This window comes from Ylistrum balloti, unplaced genomic scaffold (genome assembly GCF_031769215.1).
Source record: "Ylistrum balloti isolate Yb309-2 unplaced genomic scaffold, AGI_CSIRO_Ybal_v1 Utg369928, whole genome shotgun sequence".
Classification (NCBI taxonomy): Eukaryota; Metazoa; Mollusca; class Bivalvia; order Pectinida; family Pectinidae; genus Ylistrum; species Ylistrum balloti.
In genome coordinates, this window is record NW_026782042.1 from 240,321 (window position 1) to 264,555 (window position 24,235).

Here is a 24,235-nt window from a genome sequence, read left to right on the forward strand (position 1 = left end):
CATTTCTCCAAATTAGATAAAACATTTGATACGATGTGTGATAAATTATTCTTGTTTTTTTTTTCTTTACTTTTTTATTAATAAATTATTCTTTCGAAAATGTCGATTACATTTTGATATCAGCATTAATCCTAGATCTATTTATATATTGTAACAATGATAACAATATATTTTCTAGCTTGTAAGACCTTTATGACTTCTGATATCTGGTAGAATACAACATATTAACAGGTATATATGCTGTCTATATTGTATTGTTTTATATCATAATTGGTTGCATTAAGTCCTAGTTCCTCTTGGTACACAGGCTATATAATTCAAATTATTACAAATAAAACAACAGTAATAGACTGCAGTAGTAACAAACATTTAAAACCCTGCTGAAAGTACTCAGATATAATATCATCACAGTTGAAATTTGTGAAACGAATATCAATAAATATACGTTTGTTTTCTTTGTATCATACGCTCACCTCCAGCATTTGTAATGTGAATACGTGTGTCCACATTTGCATATAACCTGGTCACGTTAAGCAGGATTTACTGTATTTTTTCTTAGTCATTAGGGTGCATATGTAAATACACTTTTTAACACTTTTTTTTAACCTGTTGCCAAAATGGTATACTAGTGAATAAGGAAACGACAACAAGACGTGCAAGTGAATTAAATATTGATAAATCTGAGTGTTAAATATGCAAACAAAGCATTATCAGCCATTAATACGACAAAACCGTTGTGATGTAGACGTTGTAGTAGGATGGATGAGGAAAGATAAGTCACCTTAATCCTGTCAATGTACTGTCATCTTACCACTTAACAATGTGACACACTAATTCTGATTATTCTTGAAACTAAAATAACACAATCGTTTGTATATTCTGTTAAACATAAATATCAATATTAATATATCAGTAAAGTATTTTGTTTATAAGAAAATGACGAACAAACAACGTTCCTGATGTACCGTGACAACCTGAGGATAAATTGTGACCGCCTACCCTTGTATACATCTTATACTTACCGGTATACGTAGCAGATCGTTGGTCACCTGTATATCTGATTAATGGCCAGGACAGTATGCTACCTACCTGTAAGCCTTTTGGTGGTAATTATCTCAGAATTACTAATGCAGGATATGCCTGGAAGTGAAACAAGACCGTATAATGGACGTTTCCGGATCTAAGTTTTGATTCTAATTAATACACTGCATAATAAACAATGTGATTTCGTTCGATAGAACGTTCTCTCCGTCATCACACTAATGATTGGGATCTACCCTTGAATCAACTCGAATCCTTTCTGAATGGAGAAGATGGCTGAATGTTGTCCATTTCCTTGTGTCAAGGGATCTGTAATAGCATTCAACGTAATATTTTGGGTAAGTAAGGTAGAAAAAACAAGATACCAATCACAGCGAATCATCATGGAATTAAACAAATAATTACATTACTCCATGAAAATCACTTAAATGGATACACATTGGGTTGACTGATATTTATCAACCCATTACTTTGTTTGATGTTATTCAGTATTAGATCAATGCTTCGTGTTAATACTTTATTTATGCATGTTTTGTCTTTGTCTGATATTAAACATAAGATAACTGTTATTGGCTAACCATATTTTAAACTAAATTACAATGTGTCCTACAATATTTTACTAAAACAGAGTAATGAATGAAGACACAAGGTTTTCATTCATATCGCTTCTCTCTTTAGCTTTGTTGTCATTTCTTACAAATTATTCCATTTGCCCAAACAATACAAAGAAAACACCGATTGTCGACATAACCTTAACCCAAACTCGAATTCGATAAAATTTGGCCAAACTATGAACAAAAGATGTACGCAACTAAAAAAATAATCAATTAAATTAAAAAAAAAAAAATCCTTATTTGTAACAATTTCTAATGGAAATGTCTGTAATACTCGCTCTGGATAACATTTCTGCTATAAAAATGAAGATACGATATACACTTATGATCTTTCCCAAAACACATGAACAAAGTAAGACAATTCAAACACAAGTTCGGTAATATAAGACAAAACATGAACAAATTTACGAAAGATTTCTTAATTGTGTACAAACATGTGTGATATGGATGACAACATCTTCGTTGAATTAATTCATGTTTTTAAATCAGACGTTCGGAATACCCATAAGAATGATCTGAGCCCTTATTAGATGACTTCATATTTATTTTGTCATAGATATTTTTCATACAAAGCTGAATTTATCGAAAAATATTTTCAAAAATACTGTGGAATACTCATGGAACAAACCTTACATCTATTTTACTGACAATTAATCGGACAGTTTATATTAAAAAAAAAAAAAAAAAAAAAAAAAAAAAAAAAAAAAAAAAAAAACAAAAACAAAAACAAAAGCAAACAAACAAACAAAAGGAAACAAATCCTTTATTCAGATACATTCCTGGTGTCTTGCGGGTATATTAAAACACAATATCGACCTTTTCATTAGTACATACACTTCAGAATCTTTATCTACAGCACAACTAACATGGACGCCTTATCACTAAGCTGTATGACAAGCAAGTTCTAAATTGTCTCTATTCTGAGTTCCATTTACATGTATTAACATCTCAGATATAATGTTCCAGGTATTTCCTCAAGGCTCTCCTTGTAAATCTTTCGTTTTTCCATATCATTTTTAAACAATCATGCAACAAATTTACTTATGTAAACCTCCCTTGATGGCCTGGATTTAGGCTGCAAGGGTCTTTCTGTTGAAGGAAACTGGAATACATGTGGAAAACACGTCGTCGGACAGGCAACCATGTATATTTCCACGTCCGTTAAGGGAATATATTCTCTATTAAACAATGTACCATGTAGATCTTTATGACATATTAACTAATTATCCTTTGTTTTCTAAACAATATATTGTAGTTAACTGTCAATTTGTTTTATGTGATACCTGCAAATTATTGAACGAAAACCTGCTTTGGACATGAGAGTGATCATATATTATCTGGATGGATTAGAAGTGTAGATAAAACGCTATCCTTTGATATCACCTGTTCAAAGTTTCATCATTCACTTAACACAGGAAGTAAACCAAGGCGTATGCTATACTGCATAATTATAGTCACGTCTGCCGTCAGATGACTCTGCACAGTTTTCTGCAATTAGCTTTAATCCTTAATACTTGGCAACTGTTATCTGCAATGACTTAGGCAGGGAACAGGTAATGAAATTCATTTCAATATTACATTTTCACCTTGTCATTTACTTTCCTTAAAATGGTATATCTGACTAATATCTGTCGGTATTATTTATTAATGTTACTCGTTCCTTGCCTTTTTTAAAACCTTTTATGTTATGTATCCATGTGTCGTTTGTATACATTAATTTGTCCCATGTAATTTTCTCTCCGTTGTTCATTCTTCTGCATTTTGACATATTCTACACCGTCTATCCATTATCAGAAATATGCCTTTTTATTCCGTTTGCTCCTTGTAACAGTGTATTGTTTATCATGTGTACACTTTTTACTCTGTTTGACCTATACTTACATTGTATCCATTTGTCATATGTAACTTTTATTGTGTTTGGTCCATGCTTACATTGTATCTATTTGTCCTATGTAACTTTTATTGTGTTTGGTTCATACTTACATTGTATCCATTTGTCCTATCTAACTTTTATTGTGTTTGGTCCATGCTTACATTGTATCCATTTGTCCTATCTAAATTTTAGTCTGTTTGGTCCATGCTTTCAATGTATCCGTTTGTCCTATCTAACTTTTATTTTGTTTGGTCCATACTTACATTGTATCCATTTGTCCTATGTAACTTTTATTGTGTTTGGTCCATGCTTACATTGTATCCATTTGTCCTATCTAACTTTTATTGTGTTTGGTCCATGCTTTCAATGTATCCGTTTGTCCTATCTAACTTTTATTTTGTTTGGTCCATGCTTACATTGTATCCATGTGTCCTATCTAACTTTTAGTCTGTTTGATCCACGCTTACATTGTATCCATTTGTCCTATGTAACTTTTATTATGTTTGATCCACGCTTACATTGTATCCATTTGTCCTATGTAACTTTTATTATGTTTTGTCCATACTTACATTGTATCCATTTGTCCTATCTAACTTTTAGTCTGTTTGATCCACGCTTACATTGTATCCATTTGTCCTATGTAACTTTTATTATGTTTGATCCACGCTTACATTGTATCCGTTTGGCCTATGTAACTTTTATTGTGTTTGGCCCACGCTTACATAGTATCAGTTTGGTCTATGTAACTTTTATTGTGTTTGGTCCACGCTTACACGGTATCCATCCGTTTGTCGTTTTGTACAACATTAATTGATTTATTTGTGTTTTCCAATTATTCTACCTTTTCCCTCTAGGTCAGAGGCTTTCTGTCTGTCAGTTCTATGCATTGTGCTATACTATTTGTTACTTTTTTCATGCGTGATTTGTTTGATTTTTATTCTTTGTCAGTTTTCTGGACCAGCTGTTCTTGGATTAGCTATCTGGTTTTATCTGACGGTAAATATTTACAGTCCAGTCCTCGATATGACGTCATACAATACCCAATCGTACGTCATGATTGCAACAGGAGGTGCATGCATCGTTTGTGGCATATGTGGGTGCTTGGGAGGTGTAAATGAAAATAAATGGTTGATCTGTATTGTAAGTATGTATTTCAATCAGTACGTTCATTGTAACTTATAAGAAAACCATATCAGGTGTGTACGTATGTAAATTCAAATATCCAATTTATCAGACAGGAATTACGTAACCAAGCATGGTGTGTGTTCTATGTTCTGTGTTCTATTGCGATCCAGGTGTTAATATCACGTAATTAGACATTTTGCCACAATGATCATATCGAGAACATTCCCGCTGTTTATCAGTACAGCTTCTAAATTTCCCTTTTTAGGGATGTCGTGGTGGTGTGATGGAATTTCTTGACTAGGCATTTTGGTGCGGCAATTCGATGCTCGGACAGGGGACAAGTCAAACGTTGTCTTCCTTCGTTAATTGTATTACAATGTCCGAAATATCAATACATTAACACAATGCATATTATACAGTAATATTGTTGATCCGAAGGTTCCAGTTCTGAATTACCCATCGTAATTGTACCCGAGTTTGGTTTATATATATATAAAGTCCTTCACTGTGAAAATGATAATATATACATCCAAAAGGGACAATTTATTCAAGTTTTATAAATATCTTTCATGGAATTGTAGTTCTGTACTCCTTATGAACTATGCATGTCCTGATTTTGCCACAATATTTTGTAACTTATTGTAAGGAATTCTTCGGTTCAACAAACATTTATATGTAAATATAAAGGCACTTTGACATAACGGGCATACGCAAATCCAAAAATGTCAGCAAAAATGGATTCCAACGCGAAACGAGGGTCTCATACCAAACGGAGACACAGTGAATAATGCAAAAAAAAAAAAAAAAAAATCCTAGAATCACTGTTTGACAAGAATATGAGAGATGGAACGTATTGTATGCTACATATTTAGGTAAATCATAACCCCGAGAAAGATTTACATTACAGTGTCGACACTCTGTTCCTCCATCGGAAGGATTTGTTTACAATATTCTTTGTTCCCGTCAGAGGGCACGTCAGTTCGCGCTATACGACTAGACCGTGTACAATTGATCGTAATTACAAAAGATTAACATTTGGTACATCCACGACAGTTTCTTAGTTTCCTATGGAGGGAACTATCACGGTTAGGGAATGTCAAACCACTCACCTCGGATCGCAAAAACAACACATTTTCTTACCTGGTACATAATGAGAATTAGACATGTGATAAATATATTGTTTAGATGGAGAACTATACTATATAGAATTACGTATCTATGGCATGAGAAATGTATTGTTAAGTTGGAGAAATATATTTTATAGAATTACGTATCTATGACATGATAAATATATTGTTTAGTTGGAGAACTATACTATACAGTATTACGTAACTATGACATGATAAATATATTGTTTAGTTGGAGAACTATACTATACAGTATTACGTAACTATGACATGATAAATATATTGTTTAGTTGGAGAACTATACTATACAGTATTACGTAACTATGACATGATAAATATATTGTTTAGTTGGAGAACTATACTATACAGTATTACGTAACTATGACATGATAAATATATTGTTTAGTTGGAGAACTATACTATACAGTATTACGTATCTATGACATGATAAATATATTGTTTAGTTGGAGAACTATACTATACAGTATTACGTAACTATGACATGATAAATATATAGTTTTGTTGGAGAACTATACTATACAGTATTACGTATCTATGACATGATAAATATATTGTTTAGTTGGAGAACTATACTATACAGTATTACGTAACTATGACATGATAAATATATTGTTTAGTTGGAGAACTATACTATACAGTATTACGTAACTATGACATGATAAATATATTGTTTATTTGGATAACTATGATACATAGTGCTACGATATCTATGATATTGAATATACTGTTCTTTTTTAGTATAACTTTTCACTTGTTGTGATCTTTGGATGTCAACTATACACGTGCTTGGCTTCCTTTTATGTATATGACAAGGTGAGTCAGAAACGCTATTGACATATATATCTTTTGTCAGTGGCAATTACGCATAGTGTGTGATGAATGAGGCTATATAATTGCATAGAGACTAGCATACCTAAATTCCGAATGTGACTTGTAGTTTGGTAGACTAGTTCTGTGAAGGAGATATTCTGTCAGATCGTCCAGGCTAGGATAATAGGTACTTATCATGTAAGAGCAATATCTGTATTTTTAAAAATTCTATTTCAAATTAAATATTCATTTTTAAAACCGATGTTTATATTTCATCGTGTTAAATATAGAATGCAAAATTGATTTAGTTTTAGTAAAAACTCCGTGCCCTTTGTTATCAGCTTGATGCAGCTGTTATTATTCATAATATTTCAGATTTCTCACGTATATGGATGTTCTTATTATTTCTTTAAAATATGCACTCAGCATATGACAACTTATACATGTTCTAGATGACAAATTTGTAAAACCACACTAATATTTCATTTTGAATGAACTGTCAGACCTGTTTCAGTGAACACCTAAAACAATAGCGGTCTGCTTTCAAGTTTCCGTTTTAATACTTAGCGGTTTACTCTAGTGTCTCCAGCTTAATTTATGGTTACCGAAGTCGTGCACAATTTCACACAATCTGACATGTAATTTTTTTTCTTACAAAGTTAAGTATGAATTATTAAAAAGACACACAAGTGAAGCATTTACTACAAATATGAAGTTAGACACAATAGAGCAAAACTTTGAAGTAAACTGAATTTAACTGTATGATAGGGGGATTTTCTTTGAGCACAATGAGAAAAGAAACGTAAATTTATAAATCAATTAACTAAGATTGTCTAGTGTATATTCTGCACGAACGGTTAATGTCACTAATTCGCGAAATCAACTTGTTTTGATGTCTTTTTTTCTAACGACGACTGACGAACAAACTCGTTACACAAGGTTGATGAAATTAAGGTTTTAGAGTCATCATAGTGATCTCAGTGAGAATGACTCTATTTCATTGTGTGATATGGAGCCGGACGTGTTCTTTAGTTTGCTGGTTGGTTCCGTTGTTGTATACCCTGATCTCATTGGAGAACGTGACATTACGTTTTTGATTGATGGATATTTACATGACGGGTTTCGTGAATGAAGCAGACGACACTTACTCTTCTGGAACACCTAGTCTTATTCTCCACGTACATTTTCATGAATCTCCCTGTAAATTTTTCCATTGTTCATGTTTACCATAGTTCTATTGAATTTTAGTTTGGATTATAAATATGTGGACATTTTAATGTCAACTATTTCTGTACTCATAACATGGCATTAAGAGCATTGTAGATGTGCTACACCATAACATTGTTTCGTCTATCATTAAAGTCCATACATCAAAGCTGAGGTACATATTTTGATAAGGTGTGAAACAGCTCCATTATCAATACTGGATTACTCAGACCGTTATCTAAATGCCCGGATGTAGCTGGGTTTGGTCTTGGTCTCCTAACTTGTTAATAGTGTATGCTTATACTTTAAATAACACCATTTACGTCATATCAAACACTGTCGACTGCTTCCTTATCTGTGAAAAATGTCTTACCTCAAAACATCTATTCTGTTTATAAATCGTGTTGTTTTGCGGCGTCCCTGTACAGTATCGTCTTTATTACATTTGTAACATCTAATAATTGTTGACAATTACGCGTTACTGTTTAAATCCACTAGGATTTAACTTAATTCATCTAAAGTAATCATGAGTCCTTGTAAACGATCCTATTTGACTGCTGGCATGGACCTCAAAATAAATTTGGATGTTAAGGAAAGTATATTTACAAAGTCGTGTGATATTTCGTCATCATCAAAACTTCGACGTGGTAACCACTTATGACCTAGTAGCGCTGTTGATTTTTTCCTCATCAAAACCAATTTTACACTTCTAAACCTTGCCTGAAATAATCCTGAGATGGTCCTGACTTAGAGATGTTCTTTTTGGATCTTTCATAAATAAAATATTGCTATCATGGCCGTCACCTCGTAACAAAACCCATTATTAACGTACTCTCTAGTTCCACTGGTGCGATTGAGAGATACTTGGGTGGAGATGCTAGGAAAAGGAAAAGCATTTTTATTTTCTGAATAATATACATCTTTAACATTCGCTAAAGTTCTGCTGGTGGTGTTTCAGCTCTAACTGTCCTGACCAAGTGGTCGGTCTGAAATAATCCAATACAGCCCCCATAATAAGAAATCGTTTATAGATATCTGCTGCAGTTTCATGAGAGCGACTGTACCCACTACCACTACTTCTGTGACGTTTTAGATGTAAGGATATATATAATCAGATATATATATATATAGATTCTTGTAGTCATGTGACCATTTAGACCCACAGCCCTTAGTGATATGAACAATTTCGTATTTCCATTCATGATGTTGATTTCTAGTTGTCTTAAATCATACGGAATTTTCTGACTTGAAAAGTTTGATTTTACGATCTATTTTGTGAAATACTCATTACTCATATTCCATGACAGTTGATTTGTTTAAGAGGTTCTCGGCAGCGATACCTACACAAACTGTTGTTTTTATTTTGGAACATGTGCTATAATTCATTCATAAACATGAGACAGCAACACAATGCTGTCTTTCATCGGTGTATAACTAATTAGTCATAATAAGATTTTTAAAATCTCACTTTGAGATTTGATTGACATTTTGAAATTAAAAATAATTATCAATACTCTAATGGTTAAGAATGGTTAGCATGATTATAATGATAAATTGGTCTCAAGTTGAGAAATGCCCAATCAGTCAAATTGTTAATTAATTTTGTTTTTATTTCTATGAATATGTATGATTTTAATATGTCTGTCACACTACAATGAGACAAAATACAAGGTGACGTTAGGTATCTTGTATGATATATAGATACATAATGGAAGGACCAGTTATAGATATCATTTGTATGTGTTTCAAAAATGTAAAAAAAATATTCATTGTTATCATAACATTTATTTCTATCCTAATTCTATGTATAAAATCATTTAATTCTTATTCCCATGAAATAATTTTGCATTTATCACATTTAATTTATAAATATTTTTCTTTTTTCTGTGTCAACCTTTACTTTCGTTTCATGTATTTGTACGGTTATGTTTCAAGTATGCTCCTCGTTATTGAACATGAATTAAGGAATGGAATATTGTACAAAGACGTATGACTGAATACCAACTTTCAATAGAAATATAGAGTTAGATATAATAGAGCCCAACAATTAATTTAACTACATCATACAGCTGTTTCGTCCTTCTTTGACTGTTTCGTCCTTCTTTGACTCGTCAGTGATACTACATCATACAGCTGTTTCGTCCTTCTTTGACTCGTCAGTGATACTACATCATACAGCTGTTTCGTCCTTCTTTGACTCGTCAGTGATACTACATCATGCAGATGTTTCGTCCTTCTAGGATTTGTCAGTGATACTACATCATACAGCTGTTTCGTACTTCAAGGACTTGTCAGCGAAACTGAAAAATGTCAAAATCTAGATTGGAAAGTGCTTTGCCAAAAGAAGGAACTATTGTAAACTATTCTTTTACACATTGGGTATTGCGATAAAGCAGAAAACGCTGACTGTTCAGAAGCTTCCGGGGTTTTCCTCGTAGCATCTCGGTTATCCATGTGCTGTTTTATTTTGTTCTTATTTTACCGTTGTTTGTTATATTGTAGGTATTTGTTTTTGTTTTAACTGATCTCTGACATGTCACTTAAAAATCTTCGTGTCATACACCCTGTTCATTCAAGTTTTATTTGTCGGCGCACAGGTTTAAATGCTTAATGTCCCTAATATCTTTGACGAACACTAGAAGGACTACACAACAGATGGTTAGCTTTATTCATGTATATATATACTGTACCTTATAACTAATATGTCTAAAAGTGTTATTCACTTGAGTATCTTCCGAACAATTAGCTGAGTAATGGTGTTAGGTGTATGTTGTTGACATTATTACGACTTCTAACTTCATCATAATACATTAGGTAATTTGTCTTGTTGGATTTGTTTTGCTATCACTGTCCTTTTTTTAATTATACATCACTTTATCATGCCTGTTCTGTCATGTTATTCCAATATTTCTCATTTCATGCCGTGTTATGCCTCTTTGGACATATGTGTCATATCGTCTTGTCTTGTCGTTAATCACTTACATTTGTTACACATGAATCTTGTATTACTACGAATGCCATACTTGACTGATATCGACTGACTTGGTATATTTTACTGTTTATTGATGTTTCCTTTGTCATACGGTATATTTTTGTTACATTTTAATAATTTGTTTAATAAATATATTTTGTTGCAGGTCGACACAAAAGTTTCCAGTGATCTCAACTACAGTATTTATCATTTATATCACTATAAAGAACAGTCCACTGCAGCTATTGACCGAATTCAGCGAGAGGTATTAATTTCATTCTTTTTAAAAATGAATTGATGTTGCTAAGAATATGCTTTACTTAAGATGATCGTATCAGAAGTTGATTCCTTCCGCTATATTTTTAAACATACTAATCACATTTCTGGATATCTTATTTGAAGTAACTTAATTTTAAGTTTTTCGGGTGAGGTGAAAGAAAATAAATTTTATACATATTTATTTAATACAAGGTAATAGCGTAATAGGAACTATTGGAAATATTTTTGGAATTAGTTCATAAAACATACGGCCATTTTGTCATTAAAGTTTCTTCTGTGATCGTAGTGGCACAAATGCGGCAATGTAGAAAGAAACGTTAAATGAATATAGGACTGATCAAAATGCAACATCACACACACAAAATCAATAATTTTTCAGATTCTGTCGGTAGTTTTTCGGATTAAAATCACATAAAGGAATACATACTTCCCTAGTTCTGTTTTTTTAAAATTATAATTGGTTCGTATGACTACTAATAAATGATAATTTAAATTTTATTTTTTTAAATCTGCTGTAGCTGTACTGCTGTGGATATCGTGGTTATACAGATTGGCGGTCAGCCATGTATTACCGGGATGTCACCTTATCGGACGGTAGAGGGCGTGAAGAGCTGCCGATTTCCTGTTGCCGTGATGGTGTGGAGTCACTATGTAACGCAGTAGTGGACATACCAATAGATCTAAGTAGTATCTATACTAATGTGAGTAGTCACAACACTCTTAAGGGGATATCATAGACAAGCTACAAGCAATGTTGTTCAAAGAAGTTAATTTGTTTTCATAAGCGACCGAGAAACGATGTAACAGAGAACTATGCTCCATTCTTGTTATAAACTATAACACTATTTAACATATATAAGATATTTGACAGAGTTTAACAGATGTAACAGATCTAAGAGAGTTAACAGAGGTATAAGAGATATCACACATCGAAGCAGATAACACATTTCAATTGCTGGTGGTTATGATGAAAAATGATCATCTTATCTTTTTTATCTAGGGATGCAATACTGTGCTTCAAAACTGGCTTAAAACCAAGCTTTTGATATTTGGATGGGGTGCATTCGTACTTTCCTCATTTCAGGTATTTTATTTCCAGTTAATGGAGTCCTTAAAGTAATCATATCATTGTTGTAGATGCAATGCTGAATGTAAATCAGATTTAATTGGTTTTAAGGAACGTTAATTGCAATTATGATGCCAAAAAGTCCAACACTTTAGCAAACGATTATGGTTATAATCACTGCAGTAATGAATGCTCCATTGGTTAAATGAATGGTCAGATAATTATACTATTATTACAATATCCCTAATATTCCTTACTGTTTACCTGTTTTATTTCAGCTTCTAGGTATCGTCCTTTCCTGCTGCATGTACAAAGCCTTAAGAGACCTATACAAATAACTGACCTTTAACATGATCGGCCGAAACAGTTTAAATGTGTGGTGATGGACTTCATTCACAGCTTCCATGTTAATTTTGTTTATTTGGTTGAATAAGAAATATTTGTCTTCCTCAAATCTTGTTCATTTGGTCGTATTTGTGCAATTACATTTGGAGAAAGGGTCAATATGTGTTGACTTCATTTTGAAGGAAGAGCGAGTTCCAGAACGAACATTCTTCGGGATGGAAAGTTTAGGCAAACATGTTTATAGAAAAAATGGATCTTGACTCGTGTAATCGTAAAACAGCTGACCTAGACTGAATAACTTTGTTCTCTCTGGATATAATTCATAAGGAAGTAAGCTACTTGCGGGAAAATATGATACATGTTTTATGGTTGGGAAATTTCTTTTGTATGAATAAATTATGCATTTTTTATTTATTACTACTCTTTGAGTTGTATATGAACTTTAATGTAATATCTGATAAAATCATCATAATTGTTCTGTATTGTACTCAAATGTGTTAAAATATTTTTTTCTTCACCATGATTTAAATACAAAAACGACTCTTTTCATTCCACTCTAGTGACGTAATGACATTTTGTGTGTTTATTTTAATTGACGATCGGGTATTTCATACACATTTGATCTTCATTTTTATTATCCCGTGCTAAGGAATAAATACATGTAATATACATAACGGAGAATATAAGTTGATTGTGCATTATATATATGGTTCGTCACTCTTAAGCTGATCACTTTGTATGCGACCAAGCACGATGTTTTGTACAATGTATATGGCAAAACGATTACGTTTTTACATTGTATTTTACCAAATAAACCGCTTGTACTTTTGTATGTGACCAAACAAACTGCTTGTAAATTGTATGTGACAAAAGACTTATTTAGATTTGTATGAAATAAAAAACTGATTGTATATTGTATAATACACAAAAAAATATTTTGTATATGACAAAAATGATTGCAGATTGTATGTGACAAAAACTTATTTTAATTTTTATGCAACAAAAATAGATTGTACAATGTATGTGACGAAAAATCCTGATCATACATTTTATGTTTCAATAAAACTGAATGTATGTGACAAACTCTAATTGTACTTAGGATATGACAACAATAATTGAAGATTGTATGTGACAAAACAGATTGTACATGACAAAAACAGATTGTATATTGCATGTGACAAAAATAGATTGTGTATTGTATGTGACAAAAACATATTGTGTATTGTACGTGACAAAAACAGATTGTGTATTGTACGTGACAAAAACATATTGTATATTGTATGTGACATAAACAGAATGTACATTGCATGTGACAAAAACGGATTGTATATTGTATATGACAAAAACAGATTGTGTATTGTATGTGACATAAACAGAGTGTACATTGCATGTGACAAAAACAGATTGTATATTGTATGTGACAAAAACAGATTGTATATTGCATGTGACAAAACAGATTGTGTATTGTATGTGACAAAAACAGATTGTGTATTGTATGTGACAAAAACAGATTGTATATTATTTGTGACAAAAAACAGATTGTATGTGACAAAAATCCTGAAACCTGATTGTGTATTGTATACAACTAGACATGATTTTACATGTACCAACCTTATTACAATGGTTTTACTCTAGGTATTATTCATATAATAAATCCCGACCAGTAACATGGTTAATACTTTTGTAAATGAACTATTGAATCCATCAAAGATACGTCATACTCTGTTGTAGAAAGTATGTCTATGTCATATGAGGCGCATATAGATCACCCACCTTTTAGAGTAAAACCCTTTTTGGCGATGACAGTTATGAAAATATATTAATTTTCTTTTGTAGACGTAATATACTTTATGAAGTATTTACTATGAAATAAACAAAAGACATTTCATATAAGATATTAAAATTAAGATATAAAGATATTTTCTGCTCAGATGATAAAGTATTCCGTGAGGAAAAGAATTTTAAGTATGCAGCTGGTAACCTGGCGTGTGATAATAAGGTCCAAATTACAACAAGGACACTTTATGTGCTTTAAATGTCACGTATTTTAAAATGGCAAATCTAAAATGTTTATTTGTATCTAATCTTATAACACTTTTGTCAGTGTATTACAAAAATCATTAAGTTGACAAAACAGCTGAAGTTAATGACAATATAAAAATGTATTTATACCATTGCTAGTGATGAGACTTGTCTTGAATTGCAATTACATGTACATTTGTAGTTTTGGCCAATCGGAGCAGTGTATTATATGCACTGCATTGAAATTCACTGCCGTTTTTCTGCTTAGACACAAATGAAGCGTAGGTTCAGTAAGTTAATTTTCAGTCAAAATCCATTTTGGGGTTTCATTAATTTTGTATATGAAAACAGCTTTGTATGAGGAAAGAACACCACTGAAAGCGTCTCATTCATAACGGACATGCCTTATTGTCAAGTATAATTGCACAAGGAGATTGCCAAGTGCCCTCATGAGGACAAGGTAATTAACAAAACGAAACCAACAGGTACACTAACGAGCACCAAACATTTCCAACTTCATTTCGCAACAGAATATAGAATATTTCCCAATGAGATCATTATGGCAACCGTAAATATCCTCAGTTTTTTTCATTTGCATCTGTGGAAACAATGTATTGTGAGTTTGTCTCCCAGTAACCGACATAAAAATTGTGATATTGAGAACAAGTCCATGTAATTAAATCAACTTATCAACTGCGTCATGTAAACACCTTGGATAAGGAAGTTGCTTTCAACAATAGAAAAAAAGCAATAGAGAAACTACCACTCACAACGTACAGCTCGGTAAAAGGCTGTCTCTGTTTTAATTCTTGGTAGAAATAGATGGAGATTAACGACTGATGTAGAAAACACTGGCGCGTCCTTCATATCCAATTCGGATGGGTATTACTTGCTAGACATGGCCAATAAAATGCTTGTTTTCTAAGTACAAGATATCACATATGTGTGTGTGTATATATATAAGGGAACTTAAAAGACTTTGTAAGTTCTAAACAGTTTTGATCAGCCCTTCAAGATATTTAACCTCGTATGAAAACAAAATCAAGTCCGCCAAAAGAGAGGGCAAGGTTAGTTCCAATAGTATTCAAATAATTGTTGGAAGATCTTACAAAACTTTGCTAAGATATTGTCAATCAGAATTTCGATCCTTCAAGGACGCAATATTGGTAAATATGCATCAGTATAATCAAAAATCCTATATTTGTACCTTCATTTACCTTTGAAAAGAAAACGAAGGCTCTCCTTCAATTTAGAATGGAGTAAGATATTGTGATAGAAAAGAAATGTTTTATGAAGTATTCGGGATTTGTCAAAAGCTCTTTGGAGCTCTTTAAAATCTCTATATCATTAATTCCACTTCTCCTGTAAACAGCATCACAATTAATTTGATAGTTTTAAAATTGACGGTAAGAAGATTTGATACAGGTTTAATTGAGCAACTGTATGAGTCAGTACCAGATGATTTGTTTTGTTTTGTTTTTGTTTTTGTTTTGTTTTGTTTTGTTTTGTTTTTTTTTTGGGGGGGGGGGGGGGGGGGGGGGCTATTAAATACCATTTTATAGAACCATAAAGACTCTAATATCTACAGTGTGCTGTACACTGTAGCGATCAGGTCTCTCAAATAAAAACATTACATAATCAATACCAATGAGGTATATTTGTACAATATTGCTGATAATTACATATCATAATCTAGAAACCTCAAAAAGGATATTTATTCTGTAAATTGATGAAACATGTGTTAGCATATGACTTTGGCCTCTGTCTATAGTACAATTATTATATTTGAAAGTCTTCATCAGAACTATAGTTAAAAAACCAGCAAACAAAATACCGACATGTCAACACCATCTAAATTCAAATTCGAATAAAACTGAAACAAAATATGGCCAAAAGACAAATAAAAGGCAGATAACCCTTCCATTGTACGAGGAGAATGATACTAAGTGTTCCGGAAAGGTAAATGTCTGCAGATTTGATTGACTACAGTGTCATGCCAATCAACGTTTCACGTTCTGTGGGGGAAAAGGCGAACAATAACGGAACCGCCAGGCATACTAATATCATTAAACTATTTGGACTGTTTTAGTCGAATGCATGTTTTTCTTTTTTACGGATGACTTTATAACCCTTAATGGGCGGAATACTTAAGTGACCTTCAGTACGCTCATAACGTGTTATTCAAACGGAGGTAAGTGGGACGATTACTTTATACGGTTGCTTCAGAAGACTCTCTTAATAATGACAAAGATATGTACACGCTTCTAAATAAAGATCTAAATGCCATATTCATTTCCTTTGAAAATAATAAGGTGTTTTAATTTATATAATTCATACGTTTTAAAATTTCAATACGTACATCTGTATATGAAACATACACATAATTAAACTTAATCGTGTTTTCACTAATATCTTGATGACAGATAATTTATGTTCACGATACAGATTTAATTAGCATTTTACAGATATAATTTACCTTTAGATTGAGACAATAACTAATTACATCGACTGTAAGTAAAAGTAATTATAAATAAATGAAAATGAATTAAAATAGGATGAAATTATTTAAATATGCTTTTGTTCTTTTCAATTCAAAGCTGTATTACAGCAATCGAACGACGTAGAATTCAATAAAATTGGTATAAAAGAACTAGAATAATAAGGAAAAGAAACATATCTAAATATCGTTATACCTCAAACATAAGGATTTCAGAAAACAATGAAAATCTGAAGATTATATTACATCTCTTTATTTTCATATTACTTCCCCGAAGAAGCTTCGTGTGAGATACGTAATCAAACCATTAATCATGTCCATATCACACTCGACAAGTCGATATTGAAGAAAATACCAAATAACACTAAGGAATGGATATATGGATGTTTTATTATTACCATCAATTAATGTACACAAAACATGAATATCATGTTATTAAAACCTATAACCTTACTTTATAGTGTTTTACACTCAAGGTTTATATAATCATAATCACGCTGTTTGTTATAGTATTTCTAGTAGAAAACAGTGCTTTCTCGGTATGTTGTCTTATACACGTATTGTAATTTCTACCTACCGACAGAGCACTCTTCATCTAAAGTGAAAAAGTAATTACGTATACATAAGATTAAATCTACCTCAACAATTTTTTTCTCATAACTATTAACATATCGATCTTATTACTCACCCTAATTCATAGCATCAAAAATTACTTTCTATCGTTACATCTTGTTTTGTATGTATGTACAGTTTATCTATAACAAGGGAAGAAATAGTCCCCTTTCATTAGTTTTTTTCTCTTTTGTATATTTACCTTGATCTCTATTGTAAGGATGGGGATGAATTCCACGATTACCATGGAAACGAAATATCGATATCAATTTAATCGGAGAAAAATATGAAATATGAATTTATTGTCAAGAAAGAAAATAAGTTGAAAATATTTCATATATTATGAATTAAATACTTTGTTCACCGATTTATCGGAAGATGACTTCTTACATTTCTCATTTATAGAGGTAAGTTTTCATCATTACACATGTTATCTACGACCTGGATACCTTCACATTTAAAATGTATACCAATACTTGGAATGTTTATCGTTGTATATAAAATGCTTTAAGGTTCGTTAATATACGTTTTCCTCAGAAGAACTGCACATATTCCTGATAGTTTTGTAACTTGCGGGCAACTCTATTCTGATAAAGTGTCTCTTTTTTAAGTCATCATTAATTAATAAACTGAAAAACAGTTAACATTTGACGAGTTAAAATGGATTTTTTCTTAAGCTTCTCATACCGCCTCGATTACACAATGCCAGGGCCACACTTTATAGTCTTACCGTCTCACGTGTCTATTCACCAAAGCACTTTATTGTCTAAAATCTCTACTTGAGCACAAAATGTTCTTCACATTTCGTTGTTAACATAAATATATGTTTCTCACATCTTCTCTTTAACATAAACTGTATGCATATTCCTCACATCTCGTTGTAAATTCATTACATAATTTCCTCAAATTGTGATTTTCTAAACATGCAAAATATGCTCCTGAAGGTGTGTGTTAAGTATTAATGTTTCTGAAATCTCGTTATAAGCATACTCATCGCGTATTTCAGTAAAAGGTGTGATCCTCAATTTGCGTTGTAAGTATACAATTTATGTTCCTCATGTCGCGACGTTTAATATTTATTCCATAGAGTAGTACAAATGATAAAACCTCATCAGTCGAGAGTATAGTACGATTATTTCATCTCCGAATGGCGAGACAAATTGAAGTCCCGCTGCAATGCATTCGGTTGGTAGTCCAGTTAACAGTTGAACGGTTCTGAGATTCGCAGCTGGTTTTGTTGTTATCTGATTGTATAATTGACATGCGATAGTGTTTTGATAAAATGTTTTATGAGTTACCCAAGCTGTGTTCCAACCTGACTAATTTGATTACATTTAAAAGTAAGAGTTGGGCATTTCTTGCAGCCGTTCTCATCCTTGCTGGGAATGACGCATTGACCAATCTTTGCTTTTGGACAATTCCTTAGAACGGGGCACCTAACCTGCTGGGAAGGCCCGCTGCATTTAACGATTTCTGGACAGACTGGACACCTGCGACCACGAACTATGATGTTGCGCGGGACCGAGCAGTGTCCATCAGGTAATGTAGTTTTGCAAGATGCAACCTCTGGACAAGGACCCTTCCGTCTCTGGGATCGCTTGGGAGCGACGATATTCACACACGTTATCTCTTGACAACCATTGTTCAATTTTTTGCCACTGTAAGATCTCCGTTGGTAATCTCCACATTTTGGAGTTGGACAGTTTCGATTTTGGCTTAAACATCTGATGATTGGACACCCTCCATTTGGATTTATCTTTGTCTCCTTATAACGGCATTTCGGGGTGTAACAGCTCCTATTTTTCGAAGGTCCAGCCGAAAATGATGCCGCTGGTTTTAAATTCCGAAAAGCTGGCGAATTCTTTCGAACTCCAGGGGGCATTGGACTTCCAGGCTTTCTGGTCATTACTGCAGCTGTTAAAATAAATAACACATTTACATATGTTTTGGAATATTTACTATGAAACAAACAGCATTAATTTTTCATGGTTATACAAAATCCAGCGTTACTCTGATATCGCATGAATAAAAAAATCATTTTCATAATTGCAATATATTCTTAATGATATAAACAGGCCCAATCGCTTGTTTTCTGCCTTCTAATGTTCTGGTTGGTTTAGTTTTATGTTTTTCTTTTGTGACTATTTCGTTTTTTATATGCAAATACAAACTAATCTAATCATGTGTAAAACAATAATTTTCATTGGTCATTCTTACAGCATAAAACGTATCGACGTCATTTTGTAACGTCACTCTTGATTGGCCAATGCTGTGATGTACACAATATCAAGAGAAAAGAGTCCATGCGAATGAAAAAAAAATGCACTTTGTGATTAAATCACAAGGATTTTTATAAAATAATTTATGAATATATAATTATTTTATGCTATATATCCATAATACAAAACACGAAGTGTGGTATTGGCATAAGTTCTGGCTCAGCAACATAAAAAATAAACAAATTCATATTTAAAAGAATTAGAGTTACTGAAACATAACGATAAACAACAGATTTTTTACAGACGTTATAACTAAAAACGCTACCAAGAAACGATAACTAGAGGACATAATGCAGTTGTGCCTCTAACACTAATTAATTTATAAAAGAAGACTTAATAACATGCTTTAAAATGATGATATTCTTAAAAACCCACCTGATATAAATGTCCATAATGAAAAAACCACGAGCAACAGAAAAAATAAGTCCTTCATATTCGTGTCTATTCAAAATGAACGACTATGTAGAAGAGTTCGAGCACGCTCCGTACCTCCAACCGGCCGCTTGACGTGCTGGACGGAAGCTGTCTTGTTAATACATTAACAGTCAGATGTCTTCATAAAAGTGATGTACAGCTTTCAGGCTTCGCATACGTGTTTTTGTGTATAGTTGCCTACACATCTGACTAGAGCCTTTGTTTCCGTTATCCAGTTAAACGATGCTGTTATACATGTAAATGACTGTTAGTACTTCTAATTAAAACAGTAATATCGTGTTTTGTAATTAAGCTTTGAATTAATTAGTACAGCTCTTGTTTGGTAACACTTCCGGCATTATGCTAGTCTGCTGTGAAACACTCTTCCCCCATTCTGTTAATTTAAATATTATTTTGTAAATTAGTGTTTGTAAAATGTGGATATCAATTGACATTTAATTGATATTTTAACTTGTAGACTTGTTTTGTAGTAGGGAATAGCAGAAAAATGGTTTCTGCATTAGAATTAACACGTCAATGAAGCAGAAACCAAATCCTATATGTTTACTATCAGCCGAATCTGGCATGATGTTTAAAACGTTCATATGCCAAATTATTTCAACGATTTATGCAGAAATGTACAATCGTTTACCATATAGTGTTTTAATGTCAAGACTAAGTAATCATTTAGCATCATCAAATTACATATCCAGTACACATTGCTTATTTCCACCTGTTTCTAATTATTTTGACAGTCACACCATTATCATCGATTAAAGCAAAAGTATCTTAAATACCAAAAGGAATAGATCATAGAGTAGAAAGAAGAGTAGAGGAAAGTACTTGGCTCAGTTCAGTAAGTTAGTGGTTTCTACAGCCATATAAAGATAAGACATCTGTTTTAAAAACTTAACATTTGAAGTTGTAATTTACAGTCCTTGGCCAACTGTTTCCGATGTCTTACACCTCGCCATTCATTCTATTCACTGTTGATATAGAACTACATTATATTTATCAATAATATATTTTTTCATCCAATGAAGGTATTTCTGAACATTTGTCATTTCCGAACTCCAATGAACCAACCCAGCCATTGCATTTTGCCATATAAGCTACAGCACGTTGCATAATGATGTTTATTGCAGTGTATATAATTGATCGAAAAATATCGCTTTTGACTTTTCCTTACTTAAAGTACACAATACAAGTTAAATGCAGATTTGGAGCTGGAGGGCATAATTTCTAGTGGTAATAGTGACAGCTTGTATAGATAAGAACGATCAAAGCCTCATTTCTGGTAGCTTGTTTCGGTTTCGTTCTCCACTTCAAACTTATCAACATGCACTGTTATGTAACATGTTGTCAGCTATGAATTATGTTATTAGCATTTACATTGGTATTAATTACAGACAAATTATGAAATTTCATAACAGATGACATCCATAGCATTAATTAGCTACTACTAATCAATATGGTAATGTATGCATACAAAATACCACTTTTTGGATAATTGGATTGTCCCCAATTAAATCACAACACTGATACTGACCTCAGTTTGTAACTGATGTTACTGGTGGCGAAGGGCAAACGGAGTTATTTACATTGACTATATTCACTTACAATCATTTGACAGATTTCATCTTAATTAGCTTTGGAATTTTTCCTGATCATATTCTACTAAAGGTGCTCAACATGTTTTATCTTATAACATCAGAAAATAAAGACAGATGTTAACACCTAAATTATTTTCTCTGTATTATCTCTTGAAGTTTTCAATTAAAAGGTAACACTTAATCATTCGTTCTAGCGTGACAAACATAAATATTAAATTATCTTAAATTGCAGTTTTGCATAGAAAATCTTACCATTGGATATAGTGTTAACACATGGAGGAACATATATTTTGTAACTTGACATTACCTTAAATAAAGAAAATTCATTGGATACTCTAATATTTACATACACAATATGGAAAACTGTACACACATGATTTATACACTTACTTAAAATGTACATACTTTCACAGAAACGACATTTCATAACTAGGGGTCTCGAACGCAAATATGTGTTTTGAATTAAGTGTTTATGGGGCAAAGTGTATATCATTATACTAACATATACACTATGAAATTCACTAGATGTTTTCAAAATGAAATCTACATGTTATTTTTTACTTTGAGTGGAAAGGGTCTTGGATTTTTCACTTATGTTAGATCGTATTACTTCTCCTGTTACAGAGGAGATAACTTAGAAAATAAAGATGTCGATGAGCATGATTAAAACAGATAACAAGTTTGTAGCCATCACATACATACGTTGTTTGGCATGTTTGGATTGATAAATGCTATTTTATTTTCACACTGAATTCAACCAAACTAAAACCAAACCAAACTTTTTTAAGTGTGCTCATTCTTCTTCACTGACTGCTAACATTTATTTTTCAACTTATTACTTATCAAATAACTACAAAATCATCATTAACACAATATTGAATATAGACCATGATTGTTTATAAACACGAGGTCTAATTAAATGTCCTATAAATAGAAATGAAGCAATGAAAAGCCAAACGATATAGAACTTTCACACACTTTCATACAAGCTGAAGTGGTATTGTCGTATTGCGATTGTAAATTCTTAAATGTGTATCTCAAAAACAAAATACAAAAAGGACATATAACAAAGTTACTTTTAAATTAAAAATACGTCAACCTTTTGCTTATTCTTATCCATAAAATATAAAAATAAGGAATGCTGGAATCAAAATGCGCGTCCCAAAATTACAAATGTTACGCGTAGAACTGTGTATGTATGAAGAGTCATATACATTGTATGATGGTGAAAACTGAAAGTGATATTACTTAATCTGTGTATACGTATGCAAACCGGCATATAGAGGTTAGCGAAGTAATGATAAACGAACAGGGAGAAATGTGTGACAGATTTGTGAGGGAAAGCTGTCCACACATCACCAATCACCTGTCTATTGTAAAACAAAACATCTCCTGCTTAACACAGCGCTATCCTATTTCTATGGGACATAACATACACACGACTTTCTCAGGAACAGCTGTCCTTGGGTTAAGGCTGATATGATGCTTTTTATACAACACATGATAAATATATTTACGTAGGAAATATATAGGTATTTTATGCAATAAGGCTACTGTTCTGTCAAGATGTGCGTAATAAAATCTGTCTGTGTTAGAACGAAACGGAAAAAAGTAAGCGCATAGCCTTTATGTGAATGTGTCGTCTAAATCTTTCGGTTCGTCAAATATATAATGCAGAATCTATATATAGATTACAAGTTCATATGACTATAACATTACATCACCAAAACAATACACAGGCAGGTCATATAAAACTTTAGGGGCACAATATGATGGCTCAAATTGTTGCAACCTTTCCAAATATTTATTTAACATTTCTAAAAATGTATCAGACTATTGGAGATAGTGTTCTTATAAGATTCTTTAACGTTATGTCTTTAAACACTATTAGAATGTCGTGAAAGGCTTCTTCAAACTTTTGGGAGCATGTTCCTACTAAAACATTCATGTGTGTAATGAGTTATTAATTCAGTGTTTCATCTACTTACAACAACACACAATCATGACATAAGACGATATCTTCTAAATCCAAGGCTTATGTTCACGATAAATATTCTCACTTCACAATTTGTCAATTGAATATCTCCCATTCTATTTGAATTGAGTTGGCTTTGCTATTTTGACTGTTTATACATGACGAAACTAAAATGTCGATTTTCTGTCTTCTTTTTCATATTATCTGTCTTCTTTTTCATTGCATTGGAACCTTTCAGTTATTATTTTTCCAAAAATAATCTGAAATGTCCCGGTTACATCTAAAACAGAAATTTAAAAAAATCCTAATTTCATGGAAATAACAGACAGACAGACAGACAGACAG

General features: G+C 32.3%; 2 protein-coding genes across 2 annotated transcripts; one reads left to right on the top strand and one right to left on the bottom strand.

The window, feature by feature from the left end:
- Positions 1–1,313: 1,313 nt before the first annotated feature.
- On the top strand, positions 1,314–12,471 carry LOC132547016 (CD151 antigen-like). The gene is made up of 7 exons (XM_060210749.1): positions 1,314–1,379; positions 4,477–4,668; positions 6,540–6,614; positions 10,955–11,053; positions 11,586–11,768; positions 12,068–12,151; positions 12,412–12,471. The coding sequence occupies exons 1-7, from the start codon at positions 1,314–1,316 to the stop codon at positions 12,469–12,471; spliced, it is 759 nt and encodes a 252-aa protein (XP_060066732.1).
- Positions 12,472–18,903: 6,432 nt separating this feature from the next.
- LOC132547038 (uncharacterized) lies at positions 18,904–20,321 on the bottom strand. Its single transcript, XM_060210787.1, has 2 exons — positions 20,264–20,321; positions 18,904–19,523 (listed from the first exon to the last, which is right to left on the bottom strand). The coding sequence occupies exons 1-2, from the start codon at positions 20,319–20,321 to the stop codon at positions 18,904–18,906; spliced, it is 678 nt and encodes a 225-aa protein (XP_060066770.1).
- Positions 20,322–24,235: the final 3,914 nt, after the last annotated feature.

Excerpts from the sequence above, each read along its gene's own strand:
- LOC132547038 (XM_060210787.1), bottom strand. The coding sequence starts at position 20,321 with ATGAAGGACTTATTTTTTCTGTTGCTCGTGGTTTTTTCATTATGGACA. Across the intron at positions 19,524-20,263 it reads ATTATGGACATTTATATCAG|CTGCAGTAATGACCAGAAAG; the intron begins GTGGGTTTTTAA and ends TTATTTTAACAG.
- LOC132547016 (XM_060210749.1), top strand. The coding sequence starts at position 1,314 with ATGGCTGAATGTTGTCCATTTCCTTGTGTCAAGGGATCTGTAATAGCA. Across the intron at positions 4,669-6,539 it reads ATAAATGGTTGATCTGTATT|TATAACTTTTCACTTGTTGT; the intron begins GTAAGTATGTAT and ends GTTCTTTTTTAG. Across the intron at positions 11,769-12,067 it reads TAAGTAGTATCTATACTAAT|GGATGCAATACTGTGCTTCA; the intron begins GTGAGTAGTCAC and ends TTTTTTATCTAG.